Source organism: Hemitrygon akajei, chromosome 1 (assembly GCF_048418815.1).
Source record: "Hemitrygon akajei chromosome 1, sHemAka1.3, whole genome shotgun sequence".
Taxonomy (NCBI): domain Eukaryota; kingdom Metazoa; phylum Chordata; class Chondrichthyes; order Myliobatiformes; family Dasyatidae; genus Hemitrygon; species Hemitrygon akajei.
Genome location: NC_133124.1, coordinates 78,794,692 through 78,814,450, shown reverse-complemented (window position 1 = coordinate 78,814,450; position 19,759 = coordinate 78,794,692). Strand labels below are relative to the sequence as shown.

General features: G+C 40.0%; 1 protein-coding gene across 10 annotated transcripts in view; it reads right to left on the bottom strand.

The window, feature by feature from the left end:
• Positions 1 to 19,759, bottom strand: part of LOC140728102 (intermembrane lipid transfer protein VPS13B-like) — a 1,021,046-nt gene that overhangs the window by 464,802 nt on the left and 536,485 nt on the right. The window contains exon 22 of one of the 10 annotated variants that reach the window (XM_073046356.1): positions 9,795 to 9,964. The exons of the other annotated variants lie outside the window; for them this stretch is intronic. Coding sequence (XP_072902457.1) covers positions 9,933 to 9,964 — 32 coding nt within the window. The 3' untranslated portion in view covers positions 9,795 to 9,932. Of the gene's footprint in view, positions 1 to 9,794; positions 9,965 to 19,759 lie in introns of those variants that run through there. 10 annotated transcript variants of the gene reach the window in all.

Below are 19,759 nucleotides of genomic sequence, written 5' to 3'. Positions count from 1 at the left end.
CAATGCTGGTGAATCTCTACTGCACTCTTTCTATGTCCAGGACTGTACACAATTTTCCAAATGTTGTGTAACTAGCCTTTTGTATGGTAGCAACATAATGTCCCAACTATTACATTCAATACTCTAATAATATGAAGGCTATTATTCCTCATGCCATCTTCATCACCTGTCTACCTGTGGTGCCATTTTCAGGCAATGATGGACTCTAACCTCAAAGTCCTTCTGTTCATCAACAATCCTTGGTGCCCTCCCACTTACTGTATTTCTTAGATCTATTTGACTTGACAAGTATATCACAAATAAAAAAAGAGTTCCATAGCCAATTCCTGCAGCACACACTAGACACAGATTTCTAATCAGAGAAACATCCTTCCAACATCACTGTTTTCCTTCTAACAGCAAGGCACTTTTGAATCCAATTAGCCAGCTCACCTTGAATACCGTGTGCCTAAAACTTCTGTAGACATTCACATGGACATTGTCAAGTTCCTTATACAGGTCTACTTTGCCTACTTTTGCCAATCATTTTAGTTACCACTCTGGCCCTTTGAACAAAAAAAGAGTGTTTCATCCAACAACTCTGATTTTTGTCCGAACCCTGAACTTTAGCAATTCAATTTCCTGCCCAACGTCATTTTCGAAATTACTTACATGAAGCGTTTTCCCAGAACATCATCCAGATACCTTAAAAGCATATAATACAGAAGCAGAATTAAGCCATTTGGCCCATTGAGTCTGTTCTGCCATTTCATAATAGCTGATCCACTTTCCCTCTCAGCCCCAAGAATCTATCAACCACTGCCCTAAATATACCCAAAGGCTTGGCTTCCACAGTCACCTGTGGCAATGAATTCCACAGATTTGCCACTTTCTGTTTAAAGAAATTCCTACTCATCTCCATTCTAAAAGTACACCCCTTCATTCTGAGGCTATGTTCTCTGGTCTTAGACTCCCACGCCATAGGAAAATCTTCTCCACATCCACTCTATCAAGGCCCTTCACCATTCGACAGGTTTCAATGAGGTCACCCCTCATTCTTCTGAATTCAAGTGAATGCAGGCCTGAACCATCAAACACTCCTCATATGACAAACCATACAATCCCAGAATCATTTTTGTGAAACTCCTGTGAATCCTCTCCTATGTCAGTACATCCTTTCTAAGATCAGGGCCCAAAACTCCTCACAATGCTTCAAGTGAGGTCTCACCAATGCTTTATAAAGCCTCAAGAATATAACCTTGCTTTTATATTCTAGTCCTCTTGAAATGAATACTAATATTGCATTTGCCTTCTGACTCAACCTGACAATTAACATTTAGAGAATCCTGCTTGAGGACTCCCAAGTCCCTTTGCACCTCAGATTTTTTTAAGATTGTCTCCCCATTTAGAAAATAGTTTATGCTTTTATTTCTCCTTACAAAGTGTATGACCATACACTTCCTGACACTGTATTCCCTCTGCCAATTCTTTGCCCATTCTTCTAATCTGTCTAAGCCCTTTGGTAACCTATTTCCTCAAAACCACTTGCCCCTCTACCTATCTTCGTATCATCCGCAAACATGGCCACAGAGCCATCAATTCCATCATCCAAATCATTGACGTGTAATGTAAAAAGAAGCTGCCCCAGCACAGACATCTGTGGAACACCACTATTCACCAGCAGCCAATGAGAAAAGGCTCCCTTTATTCCCACTCTTTGCCTCCTGCCAATCAGCCAATGCTCAATTTAATACCTCTGGTGCTCCTACCCCTTTCCTTTCTTCCATGGCCTTCTCACCTCTCCTATCAGATTCCCCCTTCTCCAGCCCTTTATCTCTTTCACCAATCGACTTCCCAGCTCACTACTTCACCCTTCCTCCCTCCCAGTTTCACCCATCACCTACTACCTTGTATTTCTTCCTCCCCTCCTCCTCACCTTCTTATTCTGACTTCTCATAATTTTTCTCCAGTCCTGTTGAAGGGTCTTGGCCCAAACTGTTGATAGTTCCATAGATGCTGCCTGACCTGCTGAGTTCTTCCAGCATTTTGTGCGTATTGTTTGAATTTCCAGCATCTGCAGATTTTCACTTGTTTGTAATGCTCTATCCATGTTAGCAGTTTTCATGTAGTACCATGAGCTCTTAACTTGTAAAGTGTGGCCTTCTGAAATTCCAAGTACATAACATCAACCAATTCTTCTTTGTCTACTCAGCTTGCAAAGTTTTTATGCTCCATGGGATTTAACTTTAATTAGAAATAAGGCATAATTAAAAATTCTATATTTCATATGAGTTGCACAATGTTTTGGTCTCCTTCAACATAGGCACTCTCCTTCTGACCCCCTACCATCCCTGATCAAACTCCCAAATCAAACATGTAGTTTCAATCGTTGTTCCCTCAACTCCTGACAACACTTGCAATCCAACCCTAGAAAAATTAAATCCCCAAACTAACAACCCCACTAATACTCTCTTCCATCTACTAAGCCTATATTACTGAATACAAAGGCATGTAAATCACTCAGCCAGCAGCTACCATCACCATACAATCCTTTCACCAATGATCATCAATGTTGTACATCCCTGCCCTTGATCCCCAAATTAAGTCTCAAACTGACTACCAGATCTTATCCTCATCTACCGTCAGGAAGCAGAGATTTATCCTGGCAATTGGATACTATTCCTAGCTCTCTCCCTGCCATAATTACAGGCTCTTTCCCACAACCCCTAAAATCTAGACACAATTGAAGGCATGTACATTTCCTCTCGAGAAAATGCCTTAAGCAAACAAGAACTTCACTCACAATTTTTCAGGGGTAGGCACATGAATAAAACATATATCAGTCTCTAAACAAATGGACAAATTTTTGGACAAACATGTTCCCTATAAAGAGGGCATGTGAATGAGTCAAATGCACGTTTTGCACTTAGCTTTATTCAGTCATTCAGATGAGGCCGACAGCAATCATTTTCTGAAGAGCTCTGGCAAGGCATCAACAACATGAAAGGAACCTAATCCAGAGAACCATTCTATGATTGGAGTTAGTTCAAAATAGTCTGTCGCTTTTATTTTAAAAAATGTAGGTCAAATTAAGCACGTTCCCGTGGCTTATGTGGGATGAAACACTGAGAACAGTTGTTCAGAGAGAAACAAGTCAGCATTCAAAAGTCAAGATGGCAAAGAAAGACTTTAAGGCTAATTAGTTTTAGTAAACAAACAATGAACAAGTGAAAATAGAAACAATACTTTAAAATAGACTTAAAGAACTTCCTTCATGTCTTTTGAGCAAACCATTGAACGAACATTAAGTTACTTTTTGAAAGCTAATCCCTTGCTCATATGTAATCGCTGTGGCGATGGAGAAAACTCAACAGTTCATTTACACCCAGCAAGATCCCCAAACAGCTTTGAAAACTGCATAGTTGTGCCATATTTGCAACATCCAGGCAGTATCTATGGAAAGAGAAACAGGGGTTCAGTTTGATGATCTACCATCAGGATTGGGATAATTGTCCCTGCTTTTCCAGATCAATGATTCACAATTATTTAATCTCATTTCCAATACACTAGTGTAAAGGTGAACAAAATAATTATTACTCCAAATCCAATATAGCACAAAAATCACAATAAGATAAAGAACACAATAATAAAAAACACAACAAATATAAATAGAAAAGACAGCTTGTATACGAAGATTGGTTGCATGTCTATAAAATGACGCTAGGTACAGGAGGTGACTCTTACAGGAAATGGTAAAGTAGTGGTGGTGGGGTGGGTTACTGGGAGAAAGTGTTTATCAGCCTTACTGTTTTGGGAAGTAATTGTTTTTGAGTCTGCTTGTCCTGGTGTGGATGCTATATTACCTCCTCCCTGATGGGAGTGGACGAAACAGTCCACAAGAGGGTGTGTGGGGTCCTTCATGATGTTTCTGGCCTTTTCCAGCACTTTTCTGTATATATGTCCTTGATGATGGGTAGGCTGGTGCCGGTAATGCATTGGGCAGTTATAAAAGTAGATAAGGCAAAAGAGGGAATGTACAGAGGAATCTCAGCCTCAGGTCCATGGCTCCCCGAAAGTAGCAATACAAGGAGATAGGTTGGTAGAGAAGGTGTATTACAGAAATTTTGCCTTCATCGCTCAGGCTGCTGAGTACTAAAGTCAGGAAGTCAAGTTGCACTGTATAAAAGCTTGGATTGGCCACATTTAGAGTATCACGTGTAGTTCTGGTCATCCCATTACAGGAAGGATGCAGGGGCTTTGGAGAGGATGCAGAAAAGGATCGCCAGGATGCTGCCTAGATTAGAGAGAAGTATAAGGAGAGATTGGACAAACCTGCATTGTTTTCCCTGTTGCATCAGAGTCCTGAGGAGTGACCCAATTGAAGTTTATAAAATTATGAGAGGCATAGACAGGATGGATAGTTAAGATTCTTTTCCTTGAGGTAGAAATGACAAAGCTTTAAGATAAGAGAGGCAAATGTAAAGGAAATTTACATAGGGAGTGATAAGCGCTGGAATGCCTGCCAAGAGGGGTAGGGAAAGAACGTATGTAATCAACATTTAGCAAGGCTTCAGAAAGGCACACGTGCAGGAAGGGAAAATAAGGAAATGTACATACAGATATGCAGTTTAAATTGGGATCTCAATTGGGATAGATATAATGGGCTGAAGGGCCTATTCTTCCAAAGTAAAATCAAATGGATCCTGGACAACATAGCTTCTCATGGAAAGGGATTAAGCTGGCCAACTAATCTCTTTATAACTTGGCTTGGTGCCTTCCTGGAGGGTTCCAGACTAACCTACAAGCATCTTTGTACAAGTACAAGCACTATAAATGCTAGGAATCTATTCTTCAGTCGACAAAAATTCCTCACCAAACACTCTTAAAAATTAAATTAACTTGTTTCAACTGCTGTTGAGATATCTGTGTAGAAAGTGCTTTCCATATATTCCAACAATAGTGATTACCCTTCAAAAAGCAGTTCAGTGACATCAAATTTTCATTCATCATTTATTTACTAAATATATTTATAACAGCAATTTTAAAATATATTCAATGGCCTAAACCATAACCAATAAATATACATTTCAATACTATCATAGTAGTTGAGAAATTTAAATTCAATTGAATTAATCTGAAATAAACAACTGTAACTATGAAACACCTGGATTATTGTAGAAAATCCAGTTAGATTTTATTTTCTAATCCAGATTTACTGATAAACCACTTCAGATTCACCGGAAATCCAAGATGGGCAATAAATTTCAGTCTTGCCAGTGACATCCTCAATGTACAATTTTATAATGTGTCATGCTACTGTAAAGAGTACCGGACATAGTCCAAAACATGATGGGCATATTCCGCCCCACCATCGGTAATATCTATCGGAGTAACTGCCTCAAGGAAGCAACATCCAACATTGGAGTTCTCTACCATCTGGGCCATATCATCTACTCACAGCAACCATCAAGCTAGAGGTACAAAAGCATAAAGTTTCACACCACCACATACAAGAACCACAAACTCCTTCATTCAACCATTTGGTTCTTGAAACAATCAGTACAACTGTAATCACCACACACAAAATGCTGGTGGAACACAGCAGGCCAGGCAGCATCTATAAGGAGAAGCACTGTCGACGTTTCCTGATGTTTGAATTTCCAGCATCTGCAGATTTTCTCGTGCTTAAACATAGAAACATAGAAAATAGGTGCAGGAGTAGGCCATTCGGCCCTTCGAGCCTGCACCGCTATTCAATATGATCATGGCTGATCATCCAACTCAAAACCCTGTACTTGCTTTCTCTCCATACCCCCTGATCCCTTTAGCCACAAGGGCCATATCTAACTTCATCTTAAATATAGCCAATGAACCAGCCTCAACTGTTTCCTGTGGCAGAGAATTCCATAGATTCACCACTCTCTGTGTGAAGAAGTTTTTCCTTATTTCAGTCCTAAAAGGCTTCCCCCTTTATCCTTAAACTGTGACCCCTCGTTCTGGACTTCCCCAACATCGGAAACAATCTTCCTGCATCTAGCCTGTCCAATCCCTTTAGAATTTTATACGTTTCAATAAGATCCCCCCTCAATCTTCTAAATCCCAGTGAGTATAAGCCTAGTCGATCCAGTCTTTCTTCATATGAAAGTCCTGCCATCCCAGGAATCAATCTGGTGAACCTTCTTTGTACTCCTTCTATGGCAAGAATGTCTTTCCTCAGATTAGGGACCAAAACTGCACACAATATTCTAGGTGTGGTCTCACCAAGGCCTTGTACAACTGCAGTAGAACCTCCCTGCTCCTGTACTCACATCCCTTTGCTATGAATGCCAACATACCATTTGCCTTTTTCACCGCCTGCTATACCTGCATGCCCACCTTCAATGACTGGTGTACAATGACACCCAGGTCTCGTTGCAACTGCCCTTTTCCTAATCGGCCACCGTTCAGATAATAATCTGTTTTCCTGTTCTTGCAACCAAAGTGGATAACCTCACATTTATCCACATCAAATTGCATCTGCCATGAATTTGCCCACTCACCTAACCTATCCAAGTCACCCTGCATCCTCTTAGCATCCTCCTTACAGCTAACACCGCTGCCAGCTTCATGTCATCCGCAAACTTGGAGATGCTGCATTTAATTCCCTCGTCTAAATCATAAATATATATTGTAAACAACTGGGGTCCCAGCACTGAGCCTTGCGGTACCCCACTAGTCACTGCCATTACAGTTTGCAACTGTAATCACCATAGTTTAGCACTTCTATGACCACTCAGATTTCTTTGCACTAAAATGAACTTTGTTGTTCTAATTGTGTTTTTCCTTGCAAACATTGTTTAATTTATGGCTTTTGCTTGTGTTTGCTGCCAATGTGATGCCAAGTGTCTGTGATACTGCTTCCAAAATTTTTCATTGCCAGTGTGCTTACATGTACTGTACTTGTGCATACCGTAAGTTAATGAACTCGACTTTGACTATTGATCATCAAGAAAAAACCCAAGCAGAACAAAAGTCAGAACACTTCAAAATATCTGATATGGCAAGGGGAATCAACATATCAGATAAAGAAAGGGGAAAATAGAAAGGGAACCTCCACAGAAAATAGTGGCAGAACCAGAATCCAGATAGTCAATTCCATGGAAGTTAGAAATACACCTTCACCTCCAATTCTGCTGTCATATTTTAATTTGTTTATGTTTGCTCCATCAGTCAATATCAGATGAAGAGAGATGATGAATCCAAATTTGAGAATAGGAACCCATCATGCTGAAATTCAAATAATTATTCACTTTGGATACTCTCAGCAACCCCAGTAGCATCAGTAAAGAGCAAAATAAATTCATATTTCAGACTGAATACCTTTTATAAGTGGAAGTTCTAACAAGATATCACCAAACTGAAACATTAACTCCATTTCTCTTTATGATACCTAACCTACTAAGTAGCTCCAATGTTTTATTTGTATTATTGAATTGAATTTAATTGAATTGACTTTATTACTTACATTCTTCATATAATGAGTAAAAATCTTTACGTTACATCTCAATTTAAATGTGCAATTTATAGTAATTTACAATAAATAGTGTGTACAACAGGATAGTCAATATAACATAGAAATACAATGTAATCAGCATGACAAGTTTCCACATGGTAGGCTTATTCAGAAAGTCAGAAGGCATGGGATCCAGGGAAGTTTGGCCAGGTGGATTCAGAATTGGCTTGCCTGCAGAAGGCAGAGGGTCGTAGTGGACGGAGTACATTCAGATTGGAGAGTTGTGACTAGTGATGTCCAACAAGGATCTGTTCTGGGGCCTCTACTTTTCGTGATTTTTATTAACGACCTGGATATGGGGGTAAAAGGGTGGGTTGGCAAGTTTACAGACGACACAAAGGTTGGTGGTGTTGTAGATAGTGTAGAGGATTGTCAAAGATTGCAGAGAGACATTGATAGGATGTAGAAGTGAGCTGAGAAGTGGCAGATGGAGGTGGTACATTTTGGAAGGACAAACTCCAAGGCAGAGTACAAAGTAAATGGCAGGATACTTGGTATTGTGGAGGAGCAGAGGGATCTGAGGGTACATGTCCACAGATCCCTGAAAGTTGCCTCACAGGTGGATAGGGTAGTTAAGAAAGCTTATGGGGTGTTAGCTTTCATAAGTCGAGGGATAGAGTTTAAGAGACGCGATGTAACGATGCAGTTCTATAAAACTCTGGTTAGACCTCACTATAGGAAGGATGTGGAAGCATTGGAAAGGGTACAGAGGAGATTTACCAGGATGCTGCCTGGTTTAGAGAGTATGGATTATGATCAGAGATTAAGGGAGCTAGGGCTTTACTCTTTGGAGAGAAGGAGGATGAGAGGAGACATGATAGAGGTGTACAAGATATTAAGAGTAATAGACAGAGTAGACAGCCAGCGCCTCTTCCCCAGGGCACCACTGCTCAGTACAAGAGGACATGGCTTTAAGGTAAGGGAAGGGAAGTTCAAGGAGGATATTAGAGGAAGGTTTTTCACTCAGAGAGTGGTTGGTGCATGGAATGCACTGCCTGAGTCAGTGGTGGAGGCAGATACACTAGTGAAGTTTAAGTGACTACTAGACAGGTATATGGAGAAATTTAAGATGGGGGGTTATATGGGAGGCAGGGTTTGAGGGTCGGCACAACATTGTGGGCTGAAGGGCTGAAGGCCTGTAATGTGCTGTACTATTCTATATTCTATGTTCTATGAATTAATCAATCTGATGGCCTGGCAGCCTGCTGGTCCCGGCTTTTAAGCTGTGGAACCGTTTCCCGGATGGTAGCAGCTGGAACAGTTTGTGGTTGGGGTGAATCGGGTCCCCTTCAGGCCTTTTTTACACACCTGTCTTTGTAAATGTCCTGAACAGTCGGAAGTTCACATCTACAGATGTGCAGGGCTGTCTGCATCACTCTCTGCAGAGTCCTGTGATTGAGGGAAGTACAGTTCCCATACCGGGCAGTGATGCAGCCAGTCAGGGTGCTCTCAATTGTGCTCTTGTAGAAACGTGAAGGAGGTGTTCTTGTGCCTTTTTCAACACACAGCCAGTATGCACAGACCACATGAGTTTCTCCGTGATGTTTATGCCGAGAAACTTAAAGCTGTTCATCCTCTCAACCCCAGATCCATTGATGTCAATAGGGTCTAGCCTGTCTCCATTCCTCCTGTAGTCCACAACCAGCTCCTTTGTTTTTGTGCCATTGAGGGAGAGGTTGTTTTCTTGACACCACTATGTCAGGGTGATGACTTTGTCTCTGTAGGCTGCCTCATTATTATTTGAGATTAGGCGAGTGTAGTGTCGTCAGCAAATTTAATTAGCAGTTTAGAGCTTTGGGTGGTGATGCAGTTATGGGTATACAGAGAGTAAAGGAGGGGGCTTAGTATGCAGCCCTGAGGGGCACCTGTGTTGAGGGTCAGAGGGGCAGAGATGAGGGAGCCCACTTTTACCACCCGCCGGCACTCTGGACAGGAAGTCTAGGATCCAGCTACACAGGGCAGGGTAAAGGCCGAGGTCTCTGAGCTTCTGGTTGAGCCTATTGGGAATTTTGGTGTTGAATGCTCAACTGTAGTCCAAGAACAGCATTCTCACATCAGTATCCCTCTTCTCCAGTTGTGTAAGAACTGTGTGTAGAGCTGTGGCTACTGCATCATCTGCCGATCGGTTGTGTCGGTAGGCAAATTGTAGGGTGTTCAGTGTGGGTGGTAGCATACTGCAGATGTAGTCCTTGACCAGCCTCTCAAAGCATACGCTTATTATGGAGGTGAGTGCGACAGGATGCCAGTCGTTCAGACATGTTACCTTGGTCTTTTTAGGTACAGGAACAATAATGAATGTTTTGAAGCATATTAATTCATATTTCTAATATCTGCAGTACTGCAGTATTAGGTTACCTTGGATGGATTCGTGTGAACTGCACCCAGGGTAAAATCAGAGGGATTAAACCTGCAATGTGTGTATTTTACCAATGCCTGAAACAAAAAGGCTTTAATTAGTACAAAGAAACATGTACTGTTTTTCAACTTATCACCATATATTTATACTTCCCTACTGTTTCAGAATGTATTTCATTCCTAATTTTCTTTTTCTCAGCTCTCTTTCCTGATTGTACATGATTTTTTTCCATCTTGACCTCCTAATGACTTCTTCATATCATGAACCTCAAATGGTGATCATATGCATATCATGGAGGGCTTCTGCAATCATTTATGTTGTCAATCAACATAGTTGTCTGCTCGCCAAAAGTGGAACCGGGCATCATTTCCTTTGCATAACCTCTTTAAGGCTCCTCATTATAGAAATATTGTTTGTATTTAAATTTGAAAAATTTCCCCAAGTCTGTAAGAGAATATTATGCATCATTTTAAAACAAACATCAAGCTAACCAGCACAGTAAGTATTTGCCTTATCGCTGTACCATTTCCAGTACAACATTCTTAATGCTATGTTTGTAATGCAGATATTTGTCATGTCTCCAGCTTTGTTTAAAACATTTTAAAGTAAATATTTCTTTGATCATTGCGATTTTCCTCCAAAAATAAACATCAATGCTTTCCCAATCTTACCCTGACAGTCCACCCTCCCAAACCCCCATGCACAAAGTAACAACAAAAGTTTTCAATTTACTCAAACACAGTACAGATGCGAAACATTGATTTCACTCCTACCAACTGACATTATCAACAAGGTGTTTTTTTAAGGCGTGAGTCTGGTTTTTTATAGGTCCCTTGGCAAAACAAGATCTTTTAAATGGCCAACCTACACCTCTTTAGGAAGGGGGGACAAAACTGAAAAACCCAGAAAACCCACACAGCCACAGAGAGAAAATGTCAACTTGGCACAGCACTAGAGGTTAGGAATGAACCCAAATGAACTATGAGGCCACTTATACACCCAGTTGCATCGCATTGGTCTCACTAGGAGTGGCCTGGTCCATTCCACTCAAGTATTTTGAAACCTGTTTCAACATAAATTCTTGATCTATTAAAGAACCAACAAAAAAAAACATGTTTTCTCTCTCATTTCCTAAAATGACTGGAGAAGGAAACTTGAATTTCTTGTATTCTGTGCTACAATAGCATTGAACCTAGACTCTTCCTTTATTCTAATGCAAACTGCAAAGGCTTAGAGTCACAGAGTATAGAAACAGGCCCTCCAGCCGCACTCATCCATGCCGACTGTACTGCCTAACAAGCTAGTCCCATCTGCCAGCATATGGCCCATAGCCCTCTAAACTACTCCAATCCATGTCCTTATCTGGATGGCTTTTGGATATTACTAATGTGCCTGCCTCAATCATTGTTCCTGATGTCTCACCCTTCGCATGAAGAAACTGCCCCTGATCACCCTTTCAAACTGCAGGGTGAATTTTATCATATTATGATCACCGACCCCTAAGGGTTCCTTTACCTTAAGCTCTCTAATCAGTTTTGGTTCACTGCACACCACCCAATCCAGAACAGCTTATCCCCTCATGGGCTCAACTACAAACTGCTCTAAAAAGCTGTCTTGTAGCCATTCTACAAATTTCCCCTTTGAGATCCAGCACCATCGTGATTTTCCCAATCTACCTGCATATTGAAATCCACCTTGTATAACACCTATTTGACATGCATTTCTATCTATTAAATATACTCAAAAAGGGACACTGGCATTTATACAACACTTCGGATATCCATTCTTGAATATACCAAAATGCTTCAGAGTCAACAAAGCAGTTTTGAAATATTGTGACTGTTATAATGTGGGAAAAGCGACAGCCAATTTGCACACAGCAAGTTCTCATTATCAGCAATGAACTAATCATTAGATAATCTTTCAGAAATGTTAACTTACCTATTAATATTGCCCAGAAGACCAGAAATAACTCCTTAAGCTTGAAAAACATTGGTCTTAAGTGTTTTTGCATGCAATTTTCTTAATTATTAATTAATAAAGCAAAACAACAAAGTCAATGAACACCCTTAAAGTGTAAGAAGCAGAGGAAAATACATCCTTAACTTATTTAGTCGTTTAATTTACTTCACCAGAAACTTATAGGGTACTTATTTTTTTGGCAAAGAGCTCCAAATGTATTATGTGCCAATGGATTTCTGTTATTTGGTAACTAAGAAGTTCGAATGCAGCATTACTCTCCCATCTGGCGAGTTGATCAGCAAATGAAACATTTATGACCAACAGAAACAAAAGGAACAAGAGGAAATTGCAAGTGTATGAATCACTGTGGATTCCATGGGCCAGATAGCCATGATTCACAAACCGCACATGATTTGTGGGCCACAGTTAGGGTACATCAGTTAGAGGTAAATGAAAATGTGGATATGAGCATGCAATTAAAGACGTGGCAGTTGAGGTGAGGCACAGATTGGGGAGGGGACAAGCGGCAGAGCAAAATAATTAGAATACGACATCTTATAAAGAAGCTAAACTGCTCATGACAAAGTTTGGGAACATAAACAAAAGAAAAACATTTGAGAAGACAAGGGACAAAGGCAATGACTAGGGTTTTGGCAATGGCAAAGCAGTAAAATAGTCACACAATATTCTGGAGATGAAACAAGACAGACTTGGTATCTGGCCAGTTGTGGGACAAAGGGGTCACATATAGGCCAAATAGAACATCAAGGCTGAGCGAGCAGCTAAGGCAATTCATAGCAAACTCTGAATCCTGATTGTCTGTGGTGAATTGAATGTACCTGATTCAGTCAGGGTGGTACTGTATACACAACTAAATAGCAAATCAACAACATTTGTTAGGCAATGATATTAATGTCTATGTATAAGGGTAAATGAATGGAGTAAAAATGAAAGTTAACTGTAACTTGAGTGAATGGTAAAGCAGTTTCAAGAGGCTAAGCAATCAACTCCTAAGACTACATGCCTTCTTATATTTTGATGCTGGCATTAAAAAAGAATTGAATGTTCTTAATTACATTTATTCCATTCTTGCTAACTCATGGAAGGATGACAAAATGACAATATAATGTGCAGCCTCTTGCGGACAAAAGTACATGAATCCCACTCTGTCTTACTTTAATTATAAAATTCAAGCAAAGGGCATTAATAATAATTATCCTTTATCAAGTTAATTTCAGGCTGGCACTTACTCGAGATCTCATCTTTTCTCGATTTCCCTAGAAAGCACAAGATCTAAGTTCAACAGAATATCCGGCCATAATTAAGGCTAAAGCTACAAATGGAATTAGTTATCAGTACTATGAACATAAAAAAGCCAAGATTTTCAGAACTGAAGTAACAAAATACTGTTTATAACATGTACAAGAATACTATCAGCTGTTGTTGTTCTTACATGGCCAAATATGATTTGGTGAACATTGACTTTTATAAGCTTCTTTATCTGACAATGTTCCTATCTTGTGAAAAGAGACTTTTTTGTCATCAACAGACATCTAATACTTAATCAGAGAAACAGCTACAATTTAACAGCAGCTTAGCGTACAAGAGTGTGAACAACTGAGAATAAGCAATTAATGCTATCCTTGCAAACAACATCCATACCATGAAGAAATAAAAATATTTTGGAATACAAAATTAAGAAGTGCCATTTGCACTCCACACTTAACATTTTTAATAAATGAATTCATAAAGCAAAATCTAACAAAACTCATGGGCGAAAAAAACCGCTGGAGGTATTCAACGGATCAGGCAGCATCTATGTGGGGAAATAGACAGTCGATGTTTCCGGACAACATCCTTCATCTTTGGACCTTTGTCAAACCACCATCAAGAATGCCTACTGTGCTATTCCACACCCTCACTTCAGGGAGTCTGATCACCTGGCTGTACTTCTACTTCCTCAGTATAGGCAGAGACTGAAGACTGCAGCATCAATAGTGAGGACCAAGAAGGTATGAACAAGGGAAGTACAGGACTGCTTTGAAGCACTGGTTTGGATGGTATTCAGGGATTCATCTTCAAATCTGGGTGAATATGCTGCAGTTACTACTGACTTCATTAAAACCTGTGTGGATGAGAGTGTGCCTACAAAGGCTTACTGTACATTTCCAAATCAAAAGCCCTGGATGAACCAGTACGTCATTTGCTGAAGGCTAGATCTGTGGCATTCAAAGCTGCTGACCCAGGTCTGTATCAGAAATCCAGGTATGACTTGTGGAGGACTATTTCAAGGGTGCAGAGACAGTTTCGAATGAGGTTGGAGAGAACAAAAGACGTACAACAAGTCTGGCAGGGTTTGCAAGACATTACTTCCTAAAAGCAAAACCCAATAGCATGAATGCCAGCAACACTTCACTACAAGATAAACTTAATGCCTTCTATGCCTACTTTGAAAGGGAGAATATTACTACAGCTGTGAAGATCCCTGCTGCACACTGTGACCCTGTGATCGCTGTCTCAGAGGCCGATGTCAGGCTGTCTTTAAAGAGGGTGAACCCTCACAAGGCGGAAGGCCCTGACAGAGTACGTAATAAACCTCTGAAAACTTGTGCCAACCAAATGGCAGGAGTATTCAAGGACATTTTCAACTTTTCACTGCTACGGGTGGAAGTTCCCACTTGCTTCAAAGGGGCAACAATTATACCAGTGCCTAAGAATTAATAATGTGAGCTGTCTTAATGACTCAGATCGACAGTGACGAAATGCTTTGAGAGGTTGGTCATGACTAGACTAAACTCCTGCTTCAGCAAGGACCTGAACCCACTGCAGTTTGCCTATTGCCACAATAGGTCATAGCAGACGCAATCTAAATGGCTCTTCGCACGGCTTTAGACCACCAGGACAATATAAACACCTATGTCAGGATACTGTTCATTGACTATAGCGCAGCATTTAACACCATCATTCCCACAATCCTGATTGAGAAGTTGCAGAACCTGGGCCTCTGTAGCCCCCTCTGCAATTGGATCTTCGACTTCCTAACTGGAAGACTAATCTGTGCGGATTGATGATAATATCTGCTCACTGACAAACAACACTCAGGAGTGTGTGCTTAGCCCACTGCTCTATTCTTTCGATGCGTGGCTAGGCATAGCTCAAATACCATCTATACATTTGCTGATGATACAACCATTGTTGGTAGAGTCTCAGATGGAGACAAGAGAGCGCACAGGAGTGAGATATACCAACTAGTGGAGTGGTGTTGCAGCAACAACCTTACACTCAATGTCAGTAGGTGAAAAGAACTGATTGTGGACTTCAGGAAGGGTAAGATGACGAAACACATACCAATCCTCATTGAGGGATCAGAACAGTTTAAAGTTCCTAGGTGTCAAGATTTCCAAGGACCTAATCAAGACCCAACATATCGATGCAGCTATAAAGAAGGCAAGACAGTGATTATACTTCATTAGGAGTTTGAAGAGATTTGGTATGTCAACAAAAACACTCCAAAACTTGTATAGATTGACCGTGGAGAGCATTCTGATAGGCTGCATCACTGTCTGGTATGGGGGAGGTGGGGGTGGGGGGCTACTGCACAGGACCAAAAGAAGCTGTAGAGGGTCATAAATTTAGTTGGCTCCATCTTGGGTACTAGCCTACAAAGTACTCAGGACATCTTCAAGGAGCGGTGTCTCAGAAAGGTAGCATCCATTATTAAGGACACCCAGCACCCAGGACATAGATAGATAGATAGATAGATAGATACTTTATTCATCCCCATTCATTTTTTCCAATGTCCCATACACTTATTGTAGCAAAACTAATTACATACAATACTTAACTCAGTAAAAATATGATATGCATCTAAAATCACCCTCTCAAAAAGCATTAATAATAGCTTTTAAAAAGTTCTTAAGTAGTTTACTTAAATACATTGAGTCCTAACCCCGGCACTTTAACATATCTTACTCCTGGCGGTTGAATTGTAAAGCCGAATGGCATTGGGGAGTATTGATCTCTTCATCCTGTCTGAGGAGCATTGCATCGATAGTAACCTGTCGCTGAAACTGCTTCTCTGTCTCTGGATGGTGCTATGTAGAGGATGTTCAGGATTTTCCATAATTGACCGTAGCCTACTCAGCGCCCTTCGCTCAGCTACCGATGTTATACTCTCCAGTACTTTGCCCACGACATAGCCCGCCTTCCTTACCAGCTTATTAAGACGTGAGGCGTCCCTCTTCTTAATGCTGCCTCCCCAACACGCCACCACAAAGAAGAGGACGCTGTCCACAACTGACCTATAGAACATCTTCAGCATCTCACTACAAACATTGAATGATGCCAACCTTCTAAGGAAGTACAGTCGACTCTGTGCCTTCCTGCACAAGGCATCTGTGTTGGCAGTCCAGTCTAGCTTCTCATCTAACTGTACTCCCAGATACTTGTAGGTCTTAACCTGCTCCACACATTCTCCATTAATGATCACTGGCTCCATATGAGGCCTAGATCTCCTAAAGTCCACATGCCCTTTTCTCATTGTTACCATCAGATAGGAGGTACAGAGCCTGAAGGCACACACTCAGCAATTCAGGAACAGCTATTTCTCCTCTGCCAGCCAATTACTAAATGGACATTGAACCCGTGAACACGACCTCACCTTTTTAATATATATTATTTCTGTTTTTGCACAATTCTTAATCTATTCAACATACACATACGGTAATTGATTGATTTATTTATTTATTTGTTATCTTTTCTCTTCTATATTATGTATTGCATTGAACTGCTGCTGGTAAGTTAACAAATTTCACTAATAAGTTTTGTACTAGGGAAGCAAAGTAATTTCAACTTTGACACAAATTAATTGGAGATCAATGACTTAACTACAAAAACAAGTACACCAAAACACAATGGAAAAATAAAGAAAGTGAAACATAAAATAACACTTAACTATTCAAAAAAAACAGCAATTCCACTATTGCAATATTCTCAAATAAAGTGACAAATCTGGAGGTCATAGAAGGTTTAGAGTGCAGATGACTGTGTAAGAAATTAGTTTAGATCATTCATATTTTCAAGATGATGGGAACTGAGACCAGGGAGAAAGATTCAAGCTCCTGGGTAAGAATATCACCAACATACTGCCCTGTCCAACCATGTAGGTGCCACGACTATGAAAGCTCACCAGCATCTTTACTTACTAAAGAGGCCGAACAAGTTTTGGGTGTCCCATTTGACTGTCACCAATATGTATTAATGCACCATAGAAAGCAGCCTATCTGGATATATCACCACTTCGTACACTGGTCTGCCCAGGACTGCAAAAACTTCAGAGTTGGGGACACAACTCAGCGCATCATGGAAACCAGCCTTCTCTCCATGTACTCTATCTACATTTTTATCTGCCTCACTAAAGCAGCCAAAAATTCCATCGACCCAAGACATTCTCTCTTCTCATCCCTCCCATTGGGTTGAAGATGCAAAAGCCTGAAAGCATATCCCACCAAGCTCAAGGACAGCTTCTATCCTGCTGTCATAAGACTACTGAACAGTTTCCTAATACAATAAGTTGAATCTTGACCTCACAATCTATCTCATTATGGCCTTGCATCTTTTTGTCTGCTGCACTGCACTTTCTCTATAACTGTAACAGCTTATTCTGCATTCAGTTCTACTTTCCCTTAATGCACCATTGTAATGAAATGATCTACACAATGGCATTCTAAACTAAAATTTTCACTGTACCTTGGTACATTGGACAATAATAAACTAATTTACCAATTGTGGTTCTGTGAAAAGTACTCTTAGATTTATTAAGCGCGTCTAACGTGGGTCAGACAAGAATGCAAAGGAGTGCGAGAAAGTATTGAACATTGAACTTCAAGAACATGGTGATCTAAAATGTATGGCTCCATCTGCCACAGAACAGCTATGTTCGTGCTGGGCTGGAATGGATAGCATCAGGTGACTAAAATAGCACTGGTTCAGTGATTGTTCTTGGAATATTAAGACATGACTGGAGTATAATGAAAGATACCCAAGTTAATGCAGACAGAGAAAACAGCCTTGTCCAGAAACACCCAGCTCTTAAGACTGTTGCAAAAAGATATTACATTTGAAAACGGTGGAGAAGTCAGAGTGGGAAATCGATACACATTACATTAAGGAATGGAGAATTTTGTACAGATGGAGATCAGGAAAGAAAGGGACATGATAAAAAGGAGATGATGAGAAGAAGACTGCAGAAAAACAGCCAAAATGCTGCACTATCAAAATACTGTGAATCCCTTATTGAAAAATGCTTGTGAACAGGTTCTTTCCTCAGTTGCCCTCAATACACTTTAATTTGAGAGGTCAGAGTAATCATGTAATTCCCTTTCATAAATTTTGCCATGAAAATAGAGGCAGCCAACTGAAACAAAATCCTCTAAAGTGCAATTACTAATTTTAAAAGCTTTCCCTGTTACTTCTATTGCAAATTTTCAAACCCCTGTGTGCAATTCATGACGTGACCTAAATATCTAATATACAGAGTTTAACAAAACAAGTGATGTAAGGCTACAGAAGACCAATCTGAAAGCGATGTGCAATTTATTTCTTATGCACCCGGATCCAACAAACCTCAGCAGACAATGTGCCAAGTGCGAGCAGCATGAAACTAAGCTGCTGACCTTAGGCTTTAGAAATTTGTGTGAAAGCTCTTGGCAGCTGCTACAACCCATAACCAACGTAAAATTGGATGTTTCTACGAAGAAACACATGATTATCATTAAAAGATTTATTACAAATGTCAGATTGATATTAACTGAAGTCTTTTAAGCTTTATCGTGGCCAAGCATAATCATTTATCGTTATTTATCCAAATGGTGAACATGCTCAAAGCTTGAAGTGTAAACTAGCAATGTTCTATTGCGCAACATTTGAAGTACACTAACCATTTTGATCCTACGAGCAAAATTACAATGAAATCACAAGCAGCTGAATAGTTTAATGCTGCTCTGTCCAAGAGATAGTGCTCAAAGGCGCTCAACCCCAGTAAACAAGGTCACTCTATGTTAGTAGCATATTTAGTGATCTTATATCCCAGTGGAGTCCCAGTCAATGGCAAACAGAGGTATCCAGACATAAACTGAATACTGAATCTAATAGCTCTGGTTTGCAAGCCTCTACCTGTGCTCCTATAGCACAACAAGGAATTATGAATTTACTTAATTGTTACTAGAATTCTAATGGGTTTCCACTTAGACAATTATTTCATCTCACTCAACCTTAGCTTTGATATATGATATAAAATCCTATATTAATAGGTTCATCTCTTATACATTTACTTCACTGCACAAGATCTGACAGATGTCAACACTTGCATATACATGATCAAACTATCATAATTTGGATGGGTTCAAATACCATAAACTCTTGTACAAATAATCTTTCCTCTGGTGCTTTGTTTGCCATGCTTTCTTCTGCTAACCCTTACAAAACTTTTTGACTTACAAAGTTTTGAACTCATTTCTGTATTTACTGCTGTGGTTATTATTACCATGTACCTGTACATTATTTACACCGTGACCTTCATGCAACCAAGGAATTTCATTGCACCAAGTGTATATGATAATAAATTAAAAATCTGACTATGGAATATAGTAAATAATTATCTAATTTTAAAACAAATAATGCAAGCATACAGTATCTCACAGTATGTCAGACAATTTCCTCCACATTCAATCCTAATTATAAATGATGTTATAACTTACAAAGACAAAGAGCTCACAGTAGGCAATCTCAGAATCAGAATCATGTTTAGTATCACTGGCATATATTGTGAAATTTGTAGTTGTGCAGCAATAGTACATTGCAATATATAATAATCAAAACTATAAATTACAATATACATATAAATAAATTAA